The 26580-nt window shown below is 38.8% G+C and overlaps 1 protein-coding gene across 1 annotated transcript in view; it reads right to left on the reverse strand.

Annotated features, from left to right (window-relative positions):
- Nucleotides 1–365: 365 nt before the first annotated feature.
- Nucleotides 366–26580, reverse strand: part of LOC129565458 (protein dachsous) — a 92180-nt gene continuing 65965 nt past the window's right edge. Inside the window, exons 3-14 of the mRNA XM_055440403.1 lie at nt 14798–14978; nt 13166–13642; nt 12299–12954; nt 11619–12120; nt 10925–11427; nt 9535–10645; nt 8589–8978; nt 8036–8408; nt 6794–7923; nt 6407–6715; nt 6002–6302; nt 366–5818 (exon numbers count right to left, since the gene is read on the reverse strand). Of these exons, the coding sequence (XP_055296378.1) occupies nt 3232–5818; nt 6002–6302; nt 6407–6715; nt 6794–7923; nt 8036–8408; nt 8589–8978; nt 9535–10645; nt 10925–11427; nt 11619–12120; nt 12299–12954; nt 13166–13642; nt 14798–14978 (8520 nt within the window). The 3' untranslated portion in view covers nt 366–3231. The remainder of the gene's footprint in view (nt 5819–6001; nt 6303–6406; nt 6716–6793; nt 7924–8035; nt 8409–8588; nt 8979–9534; nt 10646–10924; nt 11428–11618; nt 12121–12298; nt 12955–13165; nt 13643–14797; nt 14979–26580) is intronic.

Consider the following 26580-nt stretch of genomic DNA (forward strand, 5'->3'; position numbering starts at 1 on the left):
CAATAGTTCCACTTATTTTAATAAGGAATCTCTATAGGTGGCGCTGCCACATCGTCATTGACATCGAGTCAAATATTGTCAAATATAACAACATTGTTTATTTTGGCTTTTATCGCAGAACTATTGACGCGATAGGCAATTAAAGTTGATTACAATAATCTTCTTCAAGTTATTAAAACAGACAGTATGCCCAGTGATTCTCTATGTAGATTGGAGTACTCAAACCTCCTCGACTCTTGAATACTCTTTATCTTTTGAATGGTTTTGGTTGATAAGAATTGCACAAGCTAGTTTACTGGAGCGTAATATTCCAGTTCGAATGAATAGGCCCACAAAAACAGCAAAATTTCAAAGAGTGTGCTACAGATGAAAGTTGAATGTCTTAGGAATGTTTTACTGACACTTGAGAATTCAAGAGAAAAAAAACAGACAACAGTTTTTTGGAACAGAACTATTTTTTATCTTTGAAAGAAAAAATCTCCAAATGATGACTAAAAAATCGCCGAGACAAATTGGCAGCGCACAGCGAGATAATGTACTTTTTTCATTGCATTTGATGAAATTATTTACTCTCTGAATGGGTCTGAGTGATATGTATTTGCATACCGAATTTATCTGGTTGAATTTTAGATTTACTGCAAGCATTAAATCATTGAAATCGGATAATTAAATGGAGTTTACTTTATCATTAAACGAAGTTGAATTGATACACACACACGACTATCATCACTTGTGTTGACGGCCAAAACCGGATTTTCAGAAACGCTAATCAGTTTTCAAAAGTTGAACTCAAAAAAAATAAGTTTGGCATCAAAAATTCGAAAAATGTAGAAAGAAAAAACACTTTCCTTACCCTCTCATGCATACAACCGCCTCTAGACGGGCAACATTTGAACGCCTGTAGAACGAAAACCGTACATCGGATCACATTGCTTTGAAGGGAATTTTTATTTGTCAATATTTTCTCTTTATTTTTGTCTTTGGCAATATATTTGTCTATGTAGTGTGATTCTAAAGTTATAAACAAAAATGTATGCAAAAACAAAAAAATTGACAAAATAAATTATTCGAACTCCAAATTAGACAAATTTTTGACACTTTTAAACAATGGATTTGATTGTTCTCTGATTTATGTCAATCGCATTTTCTGACTAAACCATGAGGATTCCATCGGATTATGAATATTTTATTAATTATATATGGCCAAAGATCAACCAAGTACCAGTACTCCGGAGCCCTGGGAAAAATTAATGCATTAGAGGTTTAAAATGCATACAGTTTTTGAGTAAGGCGATTTTGTTTGACTCGATCTGTCAAAATATGCATCAAATGAAATCAATTATTTTAATAAAATTTCAAATAAATGAGTTTTTTTAGTTTTTCTTTCTTTATAGCTATAAATATACTATAGTATTAAAATATAAATCAAAACCAATCATTTGACTATAATTTAAAGCCATAATTTGTAGCAGAACATTGCGAATTTTCGCAAAGATTCTTTTGAAAAAGTCTCTTTAGAAAAACTCTTTCGATTGAATCGATGGAGACTCTATCGAGCGGATGGGAAAATTCAAACCCTGTTTTGAACTATTCGTCGCTGAGAAGAAATCGAACAAAATATCATGGAGAAATTGCCATGCATTTCTTGCAAAATGTTGAGGTATTTGGAGAAGATCACACTAAATTTCATAGTTACTGGATGTACATTTTGTTTCTACTGTTTGATTGTGTTTATAGTTCTCCGTGGAAAAAGGTCTTGTACATCACTGGGACGGAAAAATGATGATCGATATGTCAACTGCGGGGCTGTTGAACGATTGTCAATAGTTTCAACTCAATCTGACATGGAGCGCGTTTTGCGTGTTCCAAAGCTGCCGAACAAAATGGGAGTCGCCGCCGGAAACGCTGAATACGAAACGCGGCTCACAGTAGAGCGGAAAAAACTGATATTTTTAGAATAAGGTAAGATGGTGGACTTAAGTTAGGAGTTTATGCCGAACTCTTGACCACACTGCACGGATTCGTAGCTGTGCTTGGGAAATAAAAGAAAAGTCTTCCGCAGTCAGCGATGATGTGGATATGGTTCCAGCACCGCCATCTAATCCCATTCCATCCGGTGTTATACAAAACGATGTTGTATCTTCATCATCTTCTTTACTTTCGAAAGTTCATGGCGATTCTGCCGATTAACCTCATGGATGTCAACAAAATTGTCTGCAAAATCCTGAGAAAGCCACTGAAAGAAAAAGTTTCCGAAATAAAACCACGTGCCTTTTTTATTTATTAAAAAGTTGCAAAATCTACTTTTATTAAAAATAGATGGCAACGGACTTGTTTTACTTTATTTGTACACATTTACACTTTTTTATACAATTTTCTCTTCGTTCTTTCTCCTTTTAAAAAATAAATGTAAAAAAATCGCTTAATTCTAATTGCATAAATTAATTTGTCATTAGATTTGCAGCTTCGATGAAGGAAATCTTTAATTTTATTAGAAGAAAAAAAATTGTCGCCTCAATGAAAATCAAGAAGAAACTGAAATTGTTTCAAGCGGAAATTTTCACTGATTGTTGTCGTCGCATATTGTTCCAATTGTTCTTAAACCTAATGGCAAATCTATGTTGTCTAGTTGTTTTGTTTTTCACTTTAATTATTGTAAAATGAAAAAATGCATGGATGAAGGTAAATGTTTCATTTGTTTTTCTTTTCTTTTCTATATTGTCATACTAATATTTACCAGTCTTATAGCGATAAATGTGATGGGTCTACGAATAAAATCTATTACGAGCTAAATTTTAATTTGTATATAAACTCGATTCTACTTCAATAATTCATTTTTCTACTGACTAAACATTGATTGTCTATTTACAATGACGGCACATTTGATTAAGTTGTATATTTCTTCATTTAAATAAATCACTATCGATTTTTTTGCCTATAAATTTTGCTCTCTCAATGCAAAGAGACGTAATTGGCCTCAATTCACCATTTGCTTTTAAATTGAATTCAGAAACTTGTCTATACAATAGATTTTGTTGTGTCACAGATTGCATTTTAAATTACTAATTACGGTAAACTTGTTATTTTTGTCACTCGCATTTCTTCTAAATTCCATCTTCCGTCGTTTTCGTTTAAAATTCATTTGTTTCATTTTGTTTGAATTTCTTTTATTTTCTATTGTTGGAAAATGTACAAGGCTCATGTATTTCATATGTACAAAACGAATGATCACTAGCATATTTTGCGATGCGATGTGGGTAGGTTGCTGACATGCGGTGAAATTGATGGTGACTGTGTTGCCAATGGTGACAGTGATGGTGAGAATGAGGGTGACATGGCGGATGATGTGCTAAAGCCAGCGATTGAATCATGGCTGATTGGTGATCTTGGTAAAAGGTACTGATTTACAGAGCCTGTGTGGCTGCTGTTGCCTCGTGTGGTAAGCACTGATCGTGGTGCGATGTGTGTGAGCAACGGCGGTGGAATGTGTTTCGGATGTTGTGTTGCTTTACTTTTACCGCTCGCTCCACTGTTCCCGCTGTGCAGTGACAACGTATCGTCTTTCAGTCTTGCAATCTCCGAGAAAACATGTGCTAATGGTTGATACTGAGGGCCCCAATCGAGTAAATAATCCCAATTGTAGCTGCCCGTGAGCTCTTCTTCACTGTGAACGATTGAGCTTAGCGAACCGTTCATTGATGGGCCTGGATTTCCAGCTACCACCGGATATCCGCTCATCATGTGATCAACGGCCGCATCAATGCTGCCTGCAGTCGTTGCGGCCTCATCCACACAACTCGCTCTATCACTGCCCACCGTAACATCGTTCAATTTCGCATAAATCAAATTCGTGATGTCATTGTGATGCGAATCTTCGTCGAACATGTGCAACGAATCGATTGGCAGTGTGTGATGTAAAATTGCATCTTTTGTGCTGCCTACACGTGACGATGTCGATGCTCCGGCAGTTAAATTATTATCTACAATACCTAATCGAGCCAAATACTCTTGTGTATTTTGTACTGAAACGTCTGATTGACGACCATTCTCCATGTGCATTCCATTATCTCGTTGCAATGGTCCTTCGTTGATCATTCGTATTTCCTCATCTTCACCATCATCTTCGGCTGAACCTCTTCCACTTGAACCGGATTGCTGTGATCCCGAAAGCTCGGATGTTGTCGCATTATTCGAACGCGAACTGTGCGAACACGGTGGAATCTCATCGTATTTCGGTGGCGCAAATGGTCCAGAGTTGTTGACACTGGCATTTGCTCGGATTGGAATTGTATCAAATGCCGATGGATCGACGTAGCTGTTCGTATTTCCAACCGTTTCAGAGCTCAAATTTGGCTTGATCACTTGTTTGTGTCGTCGATTTTTGAAGTGTAAGAACAAAAATACGGCACCAAATGAAATGCACACCAAAATCAATGAAATCAACAGCCCAAGTGCCCAATCAGCGATACCGCTGTCATTTGCACCGCCCGAATTAATCGTGCTTGCTTGATTCGTACTCAAATTGGATAGGGCATCCAATGCGATTTCAACAACAGTCATGTTTGTCAATGAACCTTGACGACCCGATGAAGCCGTTACAACCAAACTCATATCACGACCCGCTTCCAATGTAGCGGCCGCATTGTTCAGCTTGCGCTTGATCATAATGGCGCCGGTCGTTCGGTTGATCTTAAAGTATGGGTGTTGTGTTGTCAGTTGGTAAACAACCCGACCATCTGGCCCTTTGTCACGATCCGTTGCAAGAACACAACAAAATACGATATACCCAACTGGCAGTGTATCCAACTCTGGTGTAGCCAAACCAAATCGATATGTTCGTTCGGTGAACTGTGGACTGTATTCGTCTCGACTATCGATCATGATGTGAACTTTTACGTAGGCCGATTTACCACCAACATCGGTTGCCTTGATGGCAAATGTGTAACGATTCTTTTGTTCATAATCAAAGACCGCATTGGTGATGACGATTCCAGTGATTGGATCGATTTTGAACAGTTTCCATGCTTCATCAACATCCGATTGACCAATTGCCGATGCGGACTCAATCGAATAGTTTAGCTTGCCATATTTCCCTTTGTCCAAATCAACGGCACGAGCAGTGAACACACTCACGGCAATCGGTTCATTTTCAGCAACAAATTCCACATATTCTGAAACGGCAAAGTGTGGCTCATTGTCATTTTCATCGGTTAGCGTGATGTTGAATTGGCAAATGTTGCACAGAGCAACCACTCCGCTGTCACAGGCTCGAATTACCACACTGTAATTCGTATGGCCTTGATCGTAGTCCAATTTTTTGTTCACCAAAAGCACGCCACTAATCAAATCGATGCTGAACAATCCATCGTCATTGCCAGACGTGATGTCGTAGACAATCTCCGAATTTGGTGTATTTTCCAAGTCACCATCGGTTGCAATGATCTTTGCGATCGAATACTTTAGTGGAACCGCTTCGCTGACCACAACTTCGTAGTTCTCCGTTTGGAACACTGGTGCATTGTCGTTTGCATCCTCAATCGATACAAACACATTTATGATTGTTGTATTATCGTCCATTTGATTTGGAATTTCAGCGTCATTCAGCGCCAAACGTAAATTGTACGATTGAGTTGTCTCGCGATCCAGCTGCTTCACCAACACCAAAGCATTATTCGGCTGGATTATGTCGAAGGTATCATTGTCATTTCCAGATATGATTTGGTATACGGTATTTTGATTTGAGTCTAATTCGATTTGATCAGCACCTGTCAGCTTAAGCAAAACCGTTCCCAATTCGGCACTCTCCATGATTGTTGATCTGCGGAAAAAGATGAAATTGGTTAAAATTGAGCAAGAAAATGAAAAAATGAATTCCAATGAAGAAAGAACTATCCAAAAAAAAATCGATTCAATGAAAGAATAGTATTTGCACCCAAAGCTACGAAAATCCAAAGAAATTTGATAAAACCAACTATCAAAGAAAGAGATTAGAAATACTAACCGATATTGATTTTGAATGAAATGCGGTTTCACCAAATTGTTCGGAATGACCTTAATTCGAACGGCAGCCGTTGACTTGAGCATTGGAATGCCGGAATCAGTGGCCATTACAGAGAATTGTACATCGTTTGTTGATAGTTTATTAACTTGGCTTGCATTCGCCGAAATGATGCCAGTTGTTTCGCCAATGTAGAAGCCAGGCACTGGTTTCACCAAAGAGTATCGTTGACCGGCATTTTTCTCGCTATCCAAATCAGTTGCGTTCACTTTCATCACTTCAATTATTCCACTCGACGATTTTGCTGTAAAAATACGAAGGAAATTAGTGATGTTTTTTTTCCCGAGTCAAAAAATTGAATGTTTCTTCCACCAGATGGATTGTCATCTAAAAAAAGAAAATCCATACCTGAAATCGTTGTTTGATACATCAGTTGTGTGAATTCGGGTGCGTTATCATTTTCATCGGCAATGTGAATGGTAAGTGTTGATTGTGCCGTGTACTTTGTATCGGATGCGAGGATTTTCAATTGGTATTCCTGTCGCATTTCATAGTCTAATGGTCGTTTCAGCAAAACCTTACCACTAAAGCGATCGATGGCAAACAGAGCGAGTGCATCTTCGTCGGTGTGAACCTCATCGAATGAATAAGCCAATGATGGATAAGTATCAACATCGTTAGCCGATGCGATCGTTAGTACGGTACCAAGTTCAGTGCCTAAAAACAGAATGTACCCATTTCCCTAATTTATTAACCAATTCATTGGATTTCATTGTGTTTTCGTGCGACACTTACCTTCGCCAATATTGATGACGTTGTGCGGTGGAAATGTTGGTTGATTGTCGTTCACATCGATGATATGCACATGAATCGTTGCAGTGCCCGTCATTTGTGGTACTCCTTCATCGGTGGCAATCACTTTCAATCGATACATATCACGGATTTCTCTGTCAAGCACGATATTCGTTTTAACGGTGCCACTGAACGCGGGCTCAATGACAAAAGCATTATCATGATTCCCATCGACAATGTGATATAGTACACGTGAATTGGCTCCCTCATCGATGTCAAACGCTTTGACTTGCATCACAAATGTACCTTTGTTATTGCCTTCCCACACGCTCGCCTCGTACTGTCGCTGTGTAAATCGTGGCGCATTATCATTTTCATCTTGTAAATGAACCACAACCGTACAGTAGCCATAGAGAATGGGCGCTGTGTCGGTGTGTGCAACAACAACCAAATGAATACCGCGTTTATTACGATCTTCGTAATCGAGGCTCGCTGAATTTTCTACTTTGATTTCGCCGGTTTTTGCATCAATCTCGAATGCACCATTATCATTGCCACTTTCAATGCTATAAATTATCTTTTGACGTCGACCATCGCTTCGTACCGCATTCAATTGTACAACGGTATGACCGTGCGGTACATTTTCCATGAGCGACACTGGGTACAATTCATTTTGAAAGTGTAAACTTGGGTAATCCGATGCAACATCACCGACACGTAGCTCAATAAAACCGAATGTGCTTTGTGGTGGATTCCCTTTGTCTCGTGCAACAATTTTCAAATGAATCAAACGTCCATTGTCCTCGGAAAGGCTTTTTGTAGCCGTTAAAATGCCAGTGCTGGGATTCAGTCGAAATTTGTCATTCATTGAATCGCTAGCCAAACTGTATACAACTTCACCGTTTGCACCTTCGTCAATATCCGTTGCTGAAACCTGGATCAATTTTTGGCCGGGCTGCACAAATGTGGAAATCTGATTTTTGAATGGATACTTCTCAAATATTGGAGCATTATCATTGACGTCCTCAATCACAATTTGAACGGGAACACTTTGCTCGCGTGCATCATACAAACCACCGTCAGTGGCTACAACCATGAAATTAAATACACGCGTCTTTTCCCGATCCAAAGCACTATTCAAAACAATTTGGGAAGAGAACATTTTAATTTTCCATTCATTTGAAACGTTCAGTGAAGAATTTTCACTCTTTAAAGGTTAATTCAAATCAAAACAAAAAAACTTACCCTGTCGTTGTAATAACACCGCTGCGATTGTCCACACTAAACAGCCAATCCGTTTCGTTAGCCAATGAGTAGACGATTTGTGCATTCGATCCAATGTCGGCATCGGTAGCTTTGACTGTCAGTATTGGTGTACCGATGGCAACGTCTTCAGCCACCGTGACCGTGTACTTGGACAGTTCAAAGTGTGGATTGGAATCGTTTTGATCTTCAACAGCGATTGAAATATTGCATGTGCCTTGATATGTGATTGGTGAGCCACGATCTTGTGCGGTGATTTGCAGCAGATAACGTGCTTTCTGTTCTCGGTCCAACGGACCGGCTGTCAATTCACCCGTGTGCATGTCGATGCTGAATCTATTTCCGAAATTTCCACCTGAAAAACCAAAAGCGTCCAGTGTTTTTATTCATATATGGCAAAAGTATCAATTTCAATGCGATCCCAAACCGCAAATAAATGTGAATTGTAATTGATATTCGATTTATATTTATAGAGTTTTTTAATTGATATTCTTCTCGTGAACAAAAAAAAAGAAGTGTGGATTGATTGTATTACCTGTGATGGTATAAATGATGTCACCATTCAAGCCATCGTCTAAATCGGTTGCGACGACTGTGTGAATAATGGTGGCCTCATGATTTTCTGGCACAGCCAATGGATAGCAGGTACCCGTTCGGAATTCAGGAGCATGATCATTAACATCGTTGATTTTGATTACAAGTGTTGCCACATCAAACAGTGTCATTGCATTTCGATTTGTTTTCGAATAGCTAAAACTATTGCCAAATTCAGTGGCTGCCGCTTCGGTCACATAAATCGGGATCATGTAGACATCTTTTGATTCACGATCGATTGATCCACGAGTCGTAACAATGCCACGGCTCGAATCGACGGTAAACACATCGTCTCCCACACCAGCCGGTATCTCAAACAACAGACTTCGACCTAAATTGATTTTTTGTTGTTGTTCATTTCATTAAGAAAAATATAAAAAAAAAAACAATTTTATTAATTCATTTATTAATTTTATAACGAACGTTATCATCATGAAGCACTTTAAGTGCAATAAATCTACATTTGTATTTCCTTTCAATTACTATTATTCCAAATGACAATATACATAATATTTTATTTCGAATCACACACACACATGTTGATGTTGTTGCTGTTATTTTTCATTTCTTCTCAATTTAAACATGATTTTATGTTTATTATTGACTTGTTTTGCCAGTGAACGGAATACAGAAAACACATTACATGTCACCACGAAAAAGTATTGAATTACAATTTATTTGCAATCAAGTTTTTTTCTCGTCCGTGTTGATTTTTTTTGGTTTTCGTTCTGCAACGTTTCGTTCGTGTGTGTGTGTGTGTGTCTTTTTTGCGTTCGTTTAAAATAAAAAGCGAATGTTATGTTCACACCTTGGTGAATAATAATATTATAGAGATTGTTGAATAAAGTCTATAAATATATTGCCAATTGTAATGTGGTGAAACGTACCTGAATCAGTGTGATAAGATTTGGCGCTGACACGAGCAACGAATGTGCCGAATGGGATATTTTCCGAGATGTTGGCATAGTAAATGGGTTCACTGAATTTTGGTGGATTTGTTGTTAGGCCTTGTACAAAGATCTGAGCATTGATTTGGGTGCTGAGTGGAATGGGTGATCCATTGTCAGCGGCACTAATAACGAGATTATGTTTGCGACTGATTCCACTGCCCGTTGAAATGACTTCGTTTGATGCATTGGCCAGGAATGGTTTAAGAAGTTTTATGGTTCCCGTCATTGAATTCATTTCGAATTGACCTTCTTCGTTTCCGCTAATAATGCTATACGAAATGCGGCTGTTGTTATTCGAATCCTTGTCGATAGCAATAACTCGTGTGACCACATCACCGATGCTCAACGATTCACTGACATAAATCATTGCATTATCCGCATTGGGATACACAAAAACTGGACCATTGTCATTAGCATCAACAACCGAAATGCGTGCCGTAACCAATGAACTCAATCTTTCGCTCAAATTCGTCGATTGATCGGTTGCTTTAACTACCAGCAAATATTCGTTCAAGTCTTCGTAATCGATGGGCAACAGCTGTGTCAAGGTGCCAGTCAAAGGATCAACGCTGAATGTTTTTCGATTCCATGGCATTTGTTGGACGAGTTCATATTGAATATTACCATTTGGGCCGAGATCAAGGTCAGTTGCTGTAAAATTATACAGTGCCATGCCGATCGGTGAATTTTCCACCATTTTTATTTCAATGGGATCTTGTGGCCATTGCGGATAGTTGTCATTTTGATCGATGATTTCAATTTTTATATTGACTGCTGAACTTTGTGGATTATTTGTGGCGGTTGTGTCAAGAGCGCGCACTTCAAGCCGATATTCACTTTGTTGTTCGCGATCCAATTGGCGGGCAACAACCAGTGAACCAGTACTACGATCGATATCAAATGCATTCTCAATGACATCCGTCGAAATGGAATTGAGTGTGTACGTCACTTGAAGCACACGATTCGCAGCGATCATATTATCGGAGTCCGATCGATCGGTGCTGCCAATAAAACCAACAATGTAACCGATTGGCGCATCTTCACGAACCTGTTTCATTTTCAAAGCACCGAGAAAGAAATAGATAAAAAGAGGTTGGTATTTGTTAGTGTTTATTTTTTATTGTGTAATTTCTTCTTCTTATCCATTTCAATAATAACTATGTGTTTTTTTCCACTTATTCTGCCATCAAATGTGAATTGACGACTAAATGGAAAAGCCTCTTAAGTCGGATAGGAAAAAAGAAATAACGCGAGTCTTTATCTTTTAATCAGAATTGAGTATATTATGACTTTGAGTGTGTTTATTGAAGTAAACTGTTTAAATTACCTTGTAAATCAAACTGGAGCTGGTGAATGTTGGACGGTTGTCATTCAAATTGAGCACTTCGACGCGAAGTAAGCGCACCGTTTGTTTCGATGGTTTGCCGCCATCATTTGCCGCAATTGCCAATCGATAAATACTACGCTCTTCATGATCTAAGGCGACACGAGTTCGTATGATGCCCGTTGATGAATCGATCGAAAATAATCCGTAGCCGTCCGAATCACGTCCTTTTAATATTGAATACGTGATACTGGCATTATAGCCATTGTCGCGATCAATTGCACGAATGCGAACGACGTACGTGCCAGGTGGTTGCTCTTCCCGTACACTCACCACATCTTCTTGTGGATCAACTATTTCTGGGGCATTGTCATTTATATCATTGATATGGATGCGCACTTGAGCTCTCGAACTTCGAGACGGTGTTCCCTGATCACGAGCCTCCACGACGAAATCATACGACGCATGCTGTTCACGATCCAATGTTTCACGTGTAATTATTTCACCTGTTTTTTTTTTTCAAATTGAGAGGAATTGGGTTTAAATTTTCATTTATATGGATTTTCATATGATTTCTTTCTCGTGCGGTTGATCACAATAAAAAGAAAGGTTCAATTGGAAACAAAATTATTTGATTGTAACAAGTTCAGAAGAAAGGTCTTCGATTAAAGAATTACAGCCTAAGAATGGAACTCACCTGTATTTGGATTTACGTGAAAGCTTGAATTGTCCGGAATCAAATTGTACTTGAGTTCAGCATTTATTCCCAAATCAATATCGCTGGCCGAAACAACACCAACAACCGTATTGCGACGTGCATTTTCATCAACCGTAAATTCGTATGAGTCTTGCATAAACACCGGATCATTATCATTCGCATCCAGTACGTTCACAATTACGTGAGTTGTGGCCGATGCCGAAGGTGTGCCATTATCATTCACCACAACGGTTAAATCATAGTAATCGCATTTCTCGCGATCTAATTCACTGCGCAAATAAAGCCAACCATTGTTTGGGAACATGCCAAAAATGTCGGTAATATTTGCAGCCGCTTGCATATTTCCTTTCGACGTGTTGCTGCTCTTGGAACGTTGTTTAACGTCATGTCTTGGTTGGAACATTTGCGAACCGCTCACAATTCGATAGGTTAACCGTGCATTGTTACCGGTGTCTAAATCGGTTGCGGTTACTTGTAAAACCTTTGGGTATTTTCGGAAATGAAAATTGAAGAAAAAAAGAAACCAGTTTAACAATTTTGTTGAAAGAAAAACCACGAAAACTTAAGATAAAAAAAAATGCGCTTAGGTTATTTATGTATCATTTAAATTGAAATAAGCTAAAAAGATGTAAAAAAAAAGATAAGAAAAAGTGACCAACCTGTGCATTAATTTGTGTCGACTCAATAACACTGATTGAGTATTCGTTGCGCTCAAAAGCTGGACTGTTATCGTTTACATCTTGTACTTCAACTAAAATTGTCAAATTGGCCGTTAACGATGGCTCACCCAAATCGGATGCAGTGACGATCAAAGCGTGTCGTTGAGCCGTTTCATAATCTAAATGATGCAGCAACGTTAAATGACCGGTTTCTGCATCGATGCTAAATAGGTTTGGATTGCTTTTGCGATCGCCCGTTGACAGTGATGATGATAAGGAAATTGTATTTGTGGTGTGCATGTCATCAACATTTGTCAAACGATATCGAACCGTGCCACTCTTGCCCGAATCTTTATCATGAGCATTGGCTGCATAGAGTGGTGTGCCCAGTTCAACATTCTCCGGAATTGATATGCGAACCGTGCTCGATTCAAATTCGGGTGCATTATCATTGACGTCTTCAATGTAGATTGTCACTTGGGTGTGTGCATAATCGGGCCGATCACCACTTATCGCTTGGATATTTAGTAAAACCTGTGATTTCGTTTCATGATCCAATTTATTTGCAATTCGAATATTGCCAGACAATGAATCAATGCTAAAATATCCGTCCGGATCACCGCCATAGATTGAGTATTTTGTTATACTGCGACTTCCTATATTTCGGAATAGATTTTGATTTTAGACAGATTTTTGAAAGAAAAATTCATTTTTTTTTTCAAGCTTTAAACATTTTCTATCATTTTTTCAATAAAAAGATTGTTCAAAATGATATATTAGACAGACTTTAAATAGGTATTCAGAAAATGTGCTACTTCTGATTGATAAATGGATGAAAAAAAAACACAATTGTTTCAGAAAACCCACCTGAATCACTGCTGGTTGCTAAAATCGAGCCGACAACTGTGCCACGAGCCACATCTTCTTTCACCGAGTAAGTGTATCGTGTTTTCTCGAATATCGGAGGCCGATGCATCGAATCAATGACATTAATATAAACGACCGCATTTTGTGATGATCTCAAACCGCCTCCATCGCTGGCCGAAATGTTTAATTTATGATGGGGTTGTGTGCGGCTTGACAGCAAACTTGGTTTGCTAACAAAAATCTCTCCCGTCACACGATCAATGCGAAAAATGCTCGCCTCATTTCCACTAACGATGCGATATGTTACAGCGCCAAAGTGATCAGAATCTAAATCGGACGCCACCACTTGAACGATGGCCGATGAGCCGGTCGATGCTTCACGTAGCGATACATTGTATTCAGTTGGATAGAATATCGGTGCATTGTCATTAAAATCGGTTACTTGAATCTTAACAATGGCCGTCGTACTCAAACCACCTGCACGTTTCAGAGCAAAAAAGAGGAAAATATTAAGTAGAGAAATGCATATAAAAGAATTAGCTTATATTTGTAATCGCAGTGAGTGAGCGAGAGAGAGTGGGACAGAGATTGAGAAGTTAATCATTCGTTATTTATGTAGCTAAAGAAAATCAATTTATCTCTGTGATTACTGTAGCAAATAATGATAGGTTTACTGTTCGCTGTTGGTATGCCAACAACATCTACAATTCGAAGCCGTTTCAATGAAGCAAATTCATTATATTTCATCGGATGTGAAATGAGAAGCAAAACGAAAAAAAAGACGACATCACCACGAAACGAACTGAAAAATGCTATCAAACTATCGGGCTATGATCATCGGCAAGAAAACGATTTTCGTGCTCCTAATGTCAACCATCTCTCTCTCTGAGTCTCTCTCTCTCTCTCTGAGTCTCTCTCTCTCTCCCGAGTTAATAGATTTTCGCTGCTTTTTTGTGTACTTGGTTTATCAAATGCTGCACAATTGTTTAAAAGAAAGCAAACATCTTATTAAACGTCGTATCCGTATATATTTTGAATACGAAACGAATTGAATTGCCACGATTCCAATTGTCCGTTACAAAGTAAATCTTTTAACACGGATTGACCAGACATGGCATGGGATCGTAATTGTGGCGCGACAGAGAAATTTTTGACATGACTTCAAACCGGAGATAAGATTGAAAAAGTCAAGAATATGCTTTCGAATTTGGACGGTGATTTTGTTGCACGAAACAAAGTCGTTGTCAACGTTCATCATTTGGGAGCGGTTTTGCTGTCACCATCATCATTTTTTTAAACGGTCTTTTTGTAGGATTCATTTTATAGTGTTGACGCAGCTTGAGCCAACAACCTACTACTACGCACATTCCCCGCTAACATGCATAAAAGAATTATTCGTTGTTGTTTTCTTTTATGTCATTTTACCATAAATTTGTGTCCCAGGTCTAGGAACTAATAAAACAGTGTTATTGCCAACCGATTTGATTGGTCATATCTTGTACGCCACACGAAACAGGCCGCAGATGAACGGTTATGAATATTAGCATGGCCGAAACTCCATATATATATATATATATGTGTGTGTTCCACAGAAACTACACAGACAAATTGTTAAACAACGTTAAAAATTACCTTGATCGGTGGCTATTATCGGGAATTCATATGAGCTCCGCATTTCAAAGTCCAGCATACCACTAATACATATATCGCCGGTGGTGTGCTTCACTTCAAATTCCATCATCTTTTTGAAGCCATCACCAATCGTATAATTTACCATAGCATTCACACCGCAATCCGGATCGCTTGCCGATACCTGCGAAAAGAAAAAATGGGGAGAAAAAAGACGTTAAAATTGGACAACACATAAAACTAGATAAAATTTACAGTGATGATGGTTTTGACATTGCGCATTGAGCTGTGTGCTCAGCGCGCAACAAGTCAAACAGATCGAATTACAATAGGCACAAATTGATATGTACGTGTGCATGTGCGGACGAGTCACGGGGAGCTCCATTTTTTATGACACCAATTTGAATTGTGCGGTGAGTCACATGGATATTAAGCGATGATAAGAAAATGTTTTCTAAATTATGTAATAAAATGTCGATTTTCATTGAAAGCGGTTCAAGAGTCTTGTTGGTTTTTGGTTGATCAAAAACTTTGTTGCCGTAAGAAAAGAGTTTGCGGTTTGAACACACTGACTTTGGTAAGATATTTGCCTTTTTGAATATAATCTTCTTGTAATTTTTCATTCTGGTTACAGCTTTGATGTGATCCAAATGATCCAAACATATGTTTCTCAAGCCAAAAACCAAAAAAAAAAATTAGTGGTTGTAAAAGCAGCGAGAAAGGAGCGAATTACGGATTCTCATGGCCGATAACGAGTTCATTTAGTTGTGTTGCATTTGTTCGGATCTGTTCTGTTCTCTTTTTTTTCATCTCTCGCTCATCCAAAGTTGAGAGAGCGAGTGGCATTTATATGATGTATTTGCTGATTTATCGCGATTAATCCAGGACGTGTTCTACATTCAATTAAATGAATTTCCAGTGAATAGAGATATAATCCGGCTCATAGAGAATGAGCTAAAGCTTCTATCATTATCTTAAATTGGTTCTGGTGTATCTCTTGTGTGCAGCACTCAATCTCTCTCCTCGAAATAATTTCGTTCTGTGAATCGCCCCATTATACGACTATTTGCTTCTGAGCCGAGCAACTCTCTTTCAATGCACATCAGCCAACCATATTCTGCCAGCGAGCCACACAGTGCATGCAAAGAAGTTATAATGATGGTAAAATATCCGCCATTTTACAACATTAATTATAAGCTCAATTATTTCGCTGCCGACCAATCCAAAACGATTGCAGCGAGTTGTGCAGTGCATTCTGCATTTTTTTTTCGTTCGTTTTTTCCTCTTTTGCTTTGATATTAAATGTGATGTGTGTGCACTTGGCACAAAATGCCCTCGCAATGCAAGTGTATTTATTATAATTTTGCTAAATGCAGGTATTTCGCGGTAATACACATGTACAACACATGTACGGTTGGTGTGGCACGGTGCGCGAGCGGCATGTCTTGGTGCTGCTTCTGCTGTTGCGAAGAACGCTGGAAAATTGCCAAGTGCAACAATGATGACGTCTCGAATTCGCAAACATGCGATCCAACGAGACTTGATATCATTCCATCACTTTGATGGACTCGCTGGCATTCTGGTTGTTGGAATTAACCTTTTGTCTATTTTGATGATATTTTGTAGATAAAATAGTTTCTTTTTTTCTCTTTTAGATACATTTTATTTTATCGCAGGAGTCTCCGGATGGTGTAAGAAGAACGAACGAAAAAAAAATTGTCATATCAACAGCAAGAACAAAGACATACATCATATGAATCACACTCACACACAATTTTCACGTGAAATGAAATATAATGTGCGTGCACCATGATAAAGATACACAATAAAGTGACTAATAATTACTGCATGAAATGGATTACGATGTTGCAATGCGCAGTGCGCACACAGCCCGTGATACATACAAACACAATGCGAGGTAGAGAGTAGCAAGAAGAAAACGAACGAAATACCAAAGTAAAACGAGAGGAAAAAAGCGACAACGATGATGATGACGACGACGACAGAAGAAACACAAGAAATGAGCGAAAAGAGGCAAATCGACGAAGTGGAATAAAGCGAAGCGCTCAGCGATTTTATTTATCAACCAACCGAGAAAGGGAAGGTTGTGCCTGTCTTGATGGCAAGCACCAACCAACGTCAAGAATATTATCATATTATTATTATTTTTTCGGTGCTCTCTCTCTGTGTGTGTGTGCGTTTGCGCAGTTTTTTTTCTCTCTTCACATTCTGTGCGTTTTTTTTCGTGGATTGAATGCACTTTCTGACTTATGCATTGTGTATGCTGCGCTGGGCCTATACATGAAATGATCACATATATTGTTGTTGCTCTCACTGCACATCGCTTGATTTTGGGTGTGTGCGTGCATGTATGTGTGTGTGTATGTTTGTCGGCATTGGAGCCATCTGCACGGCTTTTTAATATCAAATGCATCATACACACTCGCACCAAATACACATAGAAATATTATATAATATCATGAGCAGTTGTTAGTTATATGCTCGTCATTAGTTTTATTATTATTATAAATCCCTTGATTAGACTCACTGATTAGGGCCATGCAGCGCATTTAAAAGGATCTCTCGGCGTGTTTGCTCTCAATGCGCCCATTAATAAATAGTTGATTTAAGGCTTTTTTTTCTTCTTTTTTTTCCTCAAGTTTCGTTTCATAAAACCAAAATTACGACTAATTCTCTCTCTTTTTGAATCAGCCTGAACATAAAATAAATTACTCGAGTTGGAAAATGATGGTTTTGCTCAGATCATTTCTCAGATTCAAATGTGTAGCCAGTGCTCGGGTTTTTTTTTTGTTCAGGTGAAACCGATATATTTTACATGTTGTGCGTTGTTTCGACCATATTTTTTTTTGCTCTCTCTAGAAAACAAAACGAAGTAAAATGGATGATCGAACAGAGATTGCATTACATATTCTAAACACCACGTTGAATTGTGCGCTATAAAAATTACGTGCACGTTTTTGATTGAGTATGCAAAATATTGTTAATAAGTTTAATTGAAAGTGCTGCCACTGTACTGTCGGCTTTGGGTATATGGGATCCGAAACGAGAGAGAGAGAGAGAGAAAAAAAAACGAGAAGCAAAAGATGAGAGGGGCCAAGCAACGAACAAACGTTCAATTGAGTATAGTCGATGACAGTCGATTTGCATTGCATGTTTTTAAACTATCGATGCTTTTGAGATAGCCACCACAGGATATATACAATATTCGTGAAATGTGATACTCCGTATACCTCATTGGGCCACAAAAACTACAACAACGACAACACATAGCACATAGAATCTATTTACGAATTCACAAGGTGTTTTTCTTCTTCAATATTCACAGCGCACGCGCATCAGCGATTCGAAGCCGAAGCTTGCGCATTCTGGCTGCTGCTGCTGGCAGCAAAGACAAGGTTTTGGTTCTCGGGCGTCACACAAATTCACATAATGTTTACTGACGACAACAGCAACAGCAACGACAACAACGACGACGATAAACTGTTAAACGATGTCACAATTTACCGAGAGAGAGGATAAAGCTCATTCTCTATTTCTTATGTTTTTTTTTCTTCTCCATCGTTGTCGTCTTCTTTTTCTTTTCATCCCGCAAATGATACACGAAACGCTGTGTGCGCTGAACGCAGTTTTGCCATTGTATGGTAATTTTGATACTTTTTCCTTTTTTTTCTGTTTGGCATTTTCCGTGTGTGTAACTTTCGAACAAAGATGCATTTTTCAATTTCAAACACACCAAAAAAAACACACAAACGAAGAGAAGCAGAAAAAAAAACCCGATCGTTGGATGATCGTCTTTAAAATCTCTTTTCGTCCATGTACCATGTACCATGATGCTGCTACCTTAAGTATTTTGTGTGCGCAAGGATACGTGAGATTACGAGAGGAAAAGGGAAGCCGGAGAAAAAAAAGAATGCATTTGGATGTTAATACGCATCGACTTCGGCTGTACATAAAATATTCGCCCGAACGATGGCTGTTGTTGCCAACAACAACAGCACTGTGGAAGAGAGGCAGCACACGAGAAGAAATTTTGTAACCTTCAATAAACAGCTCCTAAATAGCAATAGAAGTCAATTGCATTTACAGCAGCATAATAAGCTACCATTTACATATTTTGTGCACGCACATCGCAGATGTGGTCTCGTTGAATTTTGAACACATTTGTGTATGTGTGTTGCCTTCGATTGCGCTGGGGCCGACATCATGCGCCGAAGAAGTGTGCGAAGAGCTGAGTGAGGAAGAGCGGAGAGCCGGAGATCAAAGGCGAAATTTCATCTTTATTAGTGCACACACAAAAATCGTAATGCGCCTTATGCTGGTAATTACTAAGGGGGCTCAAATGCAAACAATTATGATGAGCTCTTGATTAATGCAATAAGATACTGTTTTCAATCTGTATATGTATGCCAAAAATCTGAATCGTTTCGTTTTATTGAACGGAAATGGATCATCTCGTGCATAGAATGCATTTTACTGTGTATCGCAACGGTTGCTTTTTATTTCGTTATCTCTATCGTTCTGGAAAAATGCTAATAAAAATGCTCATTGTTTTGAAAAAAGAGATTGCGCGCGCGAATCATCATTAACGTTTATATTATGTGGATGAGAATAGAAAAAAAACGTTCGAAATTGTTTTCGTTTCTCTGATCAACTTCTATTCTTCGCCTCTATTCAATACGGATCCGAATGTCTTTTCTTCTTCATTTATTTTTTCCATTTTATTTTTGTGTGTGAGGGAAATTCTTTGTTTCTATGCCTAGGCAATTTTTTTTTCTGTGCCGCGCAAGCGATTCTCGTTCTCTCCCCTTAACAATAAAATCGATGAAATAGCTTGATGGTTTAATTAACTTTGCGTTGTTATATTCTATTCCCTGGATTCGATCCACGGGAAAGTGACGAGCACCCAAGCTCTCGCTCAGCTCAGCCTGGCAAAAGCGGTAGACAGAGAAAGACACACATACACAATCCACACAATCGATCCCAATCCACGTACAACATATTCACGTATTCGCGGAATGTGTATGGAATCATTTAATGCGCGCATATCGTGGCCATGGTTATGGCGAGGCTTAGGAAGAGAGAATCATATGAGAAAATACTTAAAATTTTTAACGGCCATCGTAATTACGTACAATGCAAGTAATCAAGCGAGAACCATGCCACCATTCGAATAGAGAGAGAGAGAGAGAGAGAGAGAGAGAGAGAGAGAGATAGAGCGAAAAATATATAAAACGAAACATTTTCGAACTTTATAATGAATTTCTTTCATGTGCGCCTGGGTGAGTGTGTGTGTGTTATTTTATCAGACTCTCGTTGAATTCATTTCGAATCAGGCGCGTTCTCTTTGACTTTATGAGAGTTGAAATGGCCGCTCTCATAGTATACCCAAACGAAATCCAAACTATTTAGCTATTCGCGCGCGATTATCATCGGGGCCGTTTTTGGATGGAAAGATTTGTGAATGCCGGCATTGTATCATCTAAATCGCAGCCAAACGAGCGAAAACTATTCAAAGGCTCCGACAAAATGAAATGGAAATAAAAACTAAATTGAATTGTGTGGCGAAGAAGATGTGGAAAGAAAGACCCGGCTGGAAATAAGTGAAAATTAAATTTCAAACCGTTCAACAAATGGATTCGCATTCGGAAGTGCAACTCACAACAATGCCAGCTCAGATTCAGTCGATTTGTAGTTGTTTTCTTTTCTCTGACTTCTTCTTCTTCTTCTCCTTGATAAAAAGCAATTCATTACCATCATTTAAAATTTAAAATAGTCATTTAAAACAAAAAGAGCGTTTGATATATTCGGTTTTGCGAACGACATATGCAGCGCTGGCGAGAGAATATGCATTTCGAATGAAGTGATTGTCGTGAGCTTATTTGCTTTTTCTGCCATGTCTTCTATTTCGTTTTCTCTCTCTCTCTCTCTCTCTCGTGTGTCGACGATATTTTCCTTTGATCTGTGTGTGATCTTTATTCATTTGTATTCTTTTTTTCGGATTTTTTTCCCTTCCTGTTGTTGTTGTCGCATTGACGATGTCGTTGCAACGTTTATTTGTTCATCAAAACGGTTTATCTCGTTTTGGTGCATTCGGATTTGCCGTGTTGTCTCTCATCGCAATACCAACTGCAACTCACCGCAGATGCGATAAATCGATCTTCAAGAACTTGAAAGGTCATCGCAACAGACTTCCATTTGCTGCACTCAACGTTTCTTCTTTTTTTTTCGTTAGGTTTTTTTTAATTGAGAAAATAGAAACAAATAATTTTAATTAAGCTGAAGACATATTTGAAACGAAGAGAAAAAGAAAAAAAACAGCAAGCAGCAAGCAAACGGCTGCGATTTATTGAAGAAAGGAAAGCAGATAACTACATTTGGTTTAATGAAATCAACAAGACAACAATCAATGTGGATTGAGCTTGAGGAGCAAAGCCAAATACGAAACAAATAAAAAGAAACATCCATTTCCGAACCTTGGATTTCTCTTCTTGGTGATGGAGAGCGAGTGAGTGAAAGAGACGGAAATCAACGGGTTGGCACGAAGAAAAACAAGCGTTTTGTTACAAGTTCTTCGGATTAGCAGCAGCAACCGTAACAATACATTTTCAGCACCATAATCTTTCATTCGATTGAAACAAGCGAATGGATTTAATGAAATCGTTTTCGCTAACATTAATGTTCACACTGACGACTTTTGCAATTTATGCGATTTTCACGGTCCATTATCGACACACTCATGCATTCACTTTGGCGTTCCACACTGCCACCGTCTCTCTCTCTCTCTCTCCCGTCATTTTGGCTCCTGCTCCAACCTCTCTCGATCTAACTTCATTCACTTCACATTTAATTATTTTCGTTGGAAAATTTTTAGATTACAGATAATGAACGTACAGCGAATCGATGTTATGGCTGCGATTTCGTTGCGACTCATTAAAATCAAGCGGGGATCAAGAGGTGAAAGCAAAGTTCAGTGCAAATGTTATCCTTCTTCCCAAAAGACGATACATGTACGACGTGGCGCACGCCCAAAAGAATGAACTACTTTCCTCGAAAATATTTAAATAGCCAAGCGAATCAAGCGCATAGAATGAGAACGAAGCTTCAAATAGAGTGAACGAATGGAGCCTACAACACACACACACACGAAAATTTCGCTTGAAGAAAGATGAAAGCCATTTCAACCAGCGGTGCCCAAATAAAGCCAATTTATCTTCGGAAACCTAGAAATCCATCGTTTCCGAATGCCTACAAATCGTTTGCCGCCGTAGACGTCGATCCATTGATGGAATCGATGGTAAAATTTATGGTGCAAAAATCATTGGGTATATTCATAATGGCGATCGAAATATAGTGATAGCCACGTACATAAATCAATCGCTTCAAGTTGTTAACCCAATTCAGACAGAAAAAAAATATGCACTGCAGCCTTGATGCAAGAGAGAGCGGGAGAGAGGGAGCAAATGTAAGTCAAAGAAATGGCTTTTAAGCATGTCACCGGCATCAAACTATGCAAAATAGAGTGTTCATCTCATTCGCATCCATTGAAAATGCGATGGAAAATAAATATATTCTACGCATCAAATGATGCGAACAAAACAAAAACTGCCAATGTGCCGAAGAAAAATCGACCAAATCAATTTGAATGCTGCAGTTTTTCCGAGTAAAATGCAAATGTGATGGACCAAAATGTAACGCATACATTCAATCATTGTGTGCTGGTCGGCTGTGATTTTGTAGTAGAATGAACAGCAAATTCAGTGGAAAACACATTCACAACTTCGCGTCGGAAATGGGTAACACACAATGTGTGTGCCGTATTTTTTTTTTTTCATTTTGTTGCAGTCGCTCCCTTCGGTTCAAATCATTTAAAAACTTCTTAATGCGATAGCGCTTGATTTGGTCTCGCTCATTTTCTGATACAAATAATAAATTATATGCCATTTACGTTGATATTTAAACAAGATAAATGGATGACAATCATGGATTTTTTTTCGCTGCATTTTTATTCGGTTTCTGCGCTGGTGCTGCTTGCATTTGCTCATTTTGAAAACGATTTCAATTCAACTATTCAGCTACTGCGTGTGCTTGGGCCACATTTCTTTTTCGCTTCGGATGCTTTACATATATAGTTTTTTTTTCTCTCTCCGTCTCTCGTCGTTGCTTGTCGTTTCCAGCTTCATTCTTTCATTGTTTGAGATCACAGAGTTTTAGTTTTTTTCCCTTCATTTTTGTTTTGCTTGGCCGTTGTCGTTTTTCTCGGGCTGCCATTCGATTGTATTCACCAACGATCTACTTGTCACTTAAACTCAGAACTTGGCTGTGACTTGTTTTCCATTCCATGCAAACCGACCAAACCGAACGAACGGGAGCGAAACAGAGAGCGGTTGAGTTAATCGGTTGTTTATTTGTTCAAAATAAAGGAAAGAATAATCGAAAAACAGAGAAAAAAAGAGCGGAGCGTTTTGTTTGCAAGGTCCGGGGTTGCATTGTTGTGTCATCATTATTTTTGTTTTGGAAATAATGTCTAAATGTCCAATTCAATTATTTGATTCTCAGGCTTTTCATGTTGCGAAAGAGCCGCGCTCGCTCTCTTCTCGCGTTGGTTATATTCAAGTGCGACGACGACTGAAAGGAAAACCGAGACCAGCCCAGATGAGGTATTGGTGATGGCGATTTTCTGAATCGGCCATAAACAAACACATCTCATCATGGCCCTTTTTTTGCATCGCTCTCTTTTGCTCCATCTCCCACCAGTCAGCCAGTTTGCAAAATGCGTTTAATTTTTATTATTCGAATTGAATAAACAAACTGAGACATTCAAATAAATATTCATCGCGCAGTCATTCTTATCGTACGACTCTGAGTCGCGTGATGTACGCAAATGAACATACACAAAAAAAACACACAAAAAACACACAAGAATACCGAAATATGTACATTTTCTCTCGGTCTGTGTGTGTGTGTGTGTGTGATAAATAAAGGAGCATTTTCAATGCATTGTGTGATTGGGATGTTGAGCTAATTTGAATAATTCGTTACATTTGCACAGCCAAAACAAACTACAAAACAAAGCCATCGAAAGTGTTCGTTTCGCAGAATATTGCACTTTGGAACTTTTGACATCGTCTTAGGAATCAACGCACTGCATATTCATCGTGCGCAATGGAGTTGAAAAGTCGCATACTGATCGGTAAGCGTTTCTTGGGAAACACAGAGAAAGAATGAAAACTATAGGGAATGAGGAGAAAATAGGAAGAGAATGAAAGAAAAGGAAAAGAACATCCAAAAAAGACCGAAAATCTAAAAAAGAAGAAGCGAAGTTCATGTACGAAGACGAGAGGTAATTTTCTTCTCTGCATTTTGGGTGTCCTGAGCCCTGAAAATCCGCATTAAATCGAGTGCACCGTCGATTTCGCGAGTCATTCATTGAACTCACAATGGCTGTTTTTTTTCTTTTCTTCTCGGTTGCATGAGAAGTGAGAACAACATTTCAGCTCTAATCAAAAGTGACTCTTGATGTAATCTTTCGTCTTGCTGTGAAGCGTTCAAAGTTTAACCAACTAATGAACCGTGCGATGATCAACGGATGCGAACGAGAGCGCGCTCACTCAATCATTTGGTCGCTTTGCATCTCTCTCTCAATCGCTCTCTCTCTCTCTCGGAGCTGTGGAGAGAATGCGCGTGCAATTTGATATTACGCACACACCCGACAATGTATCGTCCGGGATGATTTAAATATGTATAAATTCATTTGTATTTGAGAATTGTCGACATTAATAGTTGTCGATGGGTAATTGCAAAACCAAAAACCTAAAAATAACAGACAGACACACCGAGAACCAAACACAACAATTGTATCGAATTGTTGAATGTGAACAAGCATCGGGAATGCAATATGTTTGTGAATCAGTTGCTAATAAATAAGCGACATAACAGCAACAACAAGCAGCATCATCAGCAGCAACATTGGCAGCAAAAAAGAACAAAATAATAGTAATAATTCGATCGATGAAAGAATGTGTGTGCTGTGGCAAGGCAAAAGGACGACAACGAGCGAAAACTATATATACAAGAAAACACTTGGTATGTTTATAATACAAGAAGAAAAACAGGAGATTACGATAAGCCACAACATGCTAAATAGTCTTAATGACACCGTCGCGCACACGGTCGAGTGAAGAGAGCAAAAAAAAGTGCTGCAGCAGCAGCAACAGCAGAATGGAGTTGGATGTATCTGTTATCTATGCTTGGTATCGAATGCAAAGATCCATTGCTTTAGACCCACAAATCGAAATCCCATTTTGAATATAGCTACAATATGCGCGCAAAAGCAGCCAGCAAAATGATGATGATGATGATCTGCACGTAGTCGTTTACATTTAAAACAAATACGTTTTCGCGGTGGTTGTTGAATTGCAATTGTTACCATTTGTTTCGAAATGCATTTAATGGCGTAAATCGTCCTCGCCCTGCAAGCAGTAACACACAGAGAGAGAACGAGATACATGATAGACTCACAACTATCCTGCACCGTCGACGATTTTGCTCACTTGTTGTGCGCACAATGTGTGTGTGCTTCATGTTGTTTTGCCGTGTGTGTTTTTTTTTCTCTTCATTGCGTCTACAATTCGCTGCGGTCGAACGCAGATCGGCCACATTTATACATATTTTATTCGATATTCAAAAACCACAAATAAATCATAATACTTCATTTTGATTTCAACAAGTATCGATTCGAATTATGCAAAGGATTAAATATATTTACAACTGGAAATGGACTGGAATGTCTACATAGCAACAGGGCAACAGGGCAACAGCAACAATCATGTTGTTTATTTATTGTTGGTTGATGCTTTCAATGTTTGCGGTTTTGCACATTCTAGACAAGTGCGCGCGAGAAAGAGTCAATTGATGGAAACACGTCTACGCGGAAAAGTTCATGTTGCGGTGTAAATTTTTATTATTTACCTTTTTATCGATTGTTGTCAATCATTTTTTTTTTCGTTTCATCTTCTTCTTCGTCAAGTTGTACAAACAAATTTCAATTGGATAATGCAAATGGTATGGTGCATAAATTAGGATTACCACAGCTCGAAATGGCAACAAACAATCAAATGAATATTTTCAGCAAACACACATGATTATACCGATTGGGGGCCAAGTAGAAAGTTCAATGTTGTTTGTGGCGGGAATAATTGTACGCGCGTTGTACGGTGTTCGTTTGGAATTTTGATGGATTGTCGATTTCTTAAATGGTTTTTTGAGTGAAAAGCATTAAGCAAACATCAATTAAGGAAATTGCATGTGCTAGTGTTGTCCAGTTAACAATGACAGCGATGGGCACATCGAATCGAGACGAGCAAATCTAGAGACAGACGGAGAATGATTCAAAGTCGGTTGGTGATGCTGCGGCTACGGCCGCTTGTGCTGTTGCTGCTGTCCACATCATTTATTCCGTCCATTCGTTTGGCAAATCATCGAAATGAGTAATGTTTTTTTTCTGCTGCTCTATTCACTTTATGCTTCACATTTGATGGGCCGTGTGATGACTAAATCAAATTCGCGCTCACGCACAAGTAGCTATGCCACGGAAGAACCAACCGAATCATTTTACGTGCGCTCCAGAAGGAATTCCCATGGATTTGAGTTACTTTTAAAGAGAATTGCCGAGTTGCTGTGCGTAACAAATTGAGAAAATGCATTGCTGAGTCGAGGCAAATAAGAGCAGGCAAATGGACGGAGTGAGCCGATCGGATGGGGGCAAA

The sequence above is a fragment of the Sitodiplosis mosellana genome, unplaced genomic scaffold (genome assembly GCF_009176505.1).
Source record: "Sitodiplosis mosellana isolate CC-2019 unplaced genomic scaffold, AAFC_SMos_1.0 Smas_scaffold_2, whole genome shotgun sequence".
Taxonomy (NCBI): Eukaryota; Metazoa; Arthropoda; class Insecta; order Diptera; family Cecidomyiidae; genus Sitodiplosis; species Sitodiplosis mosellana.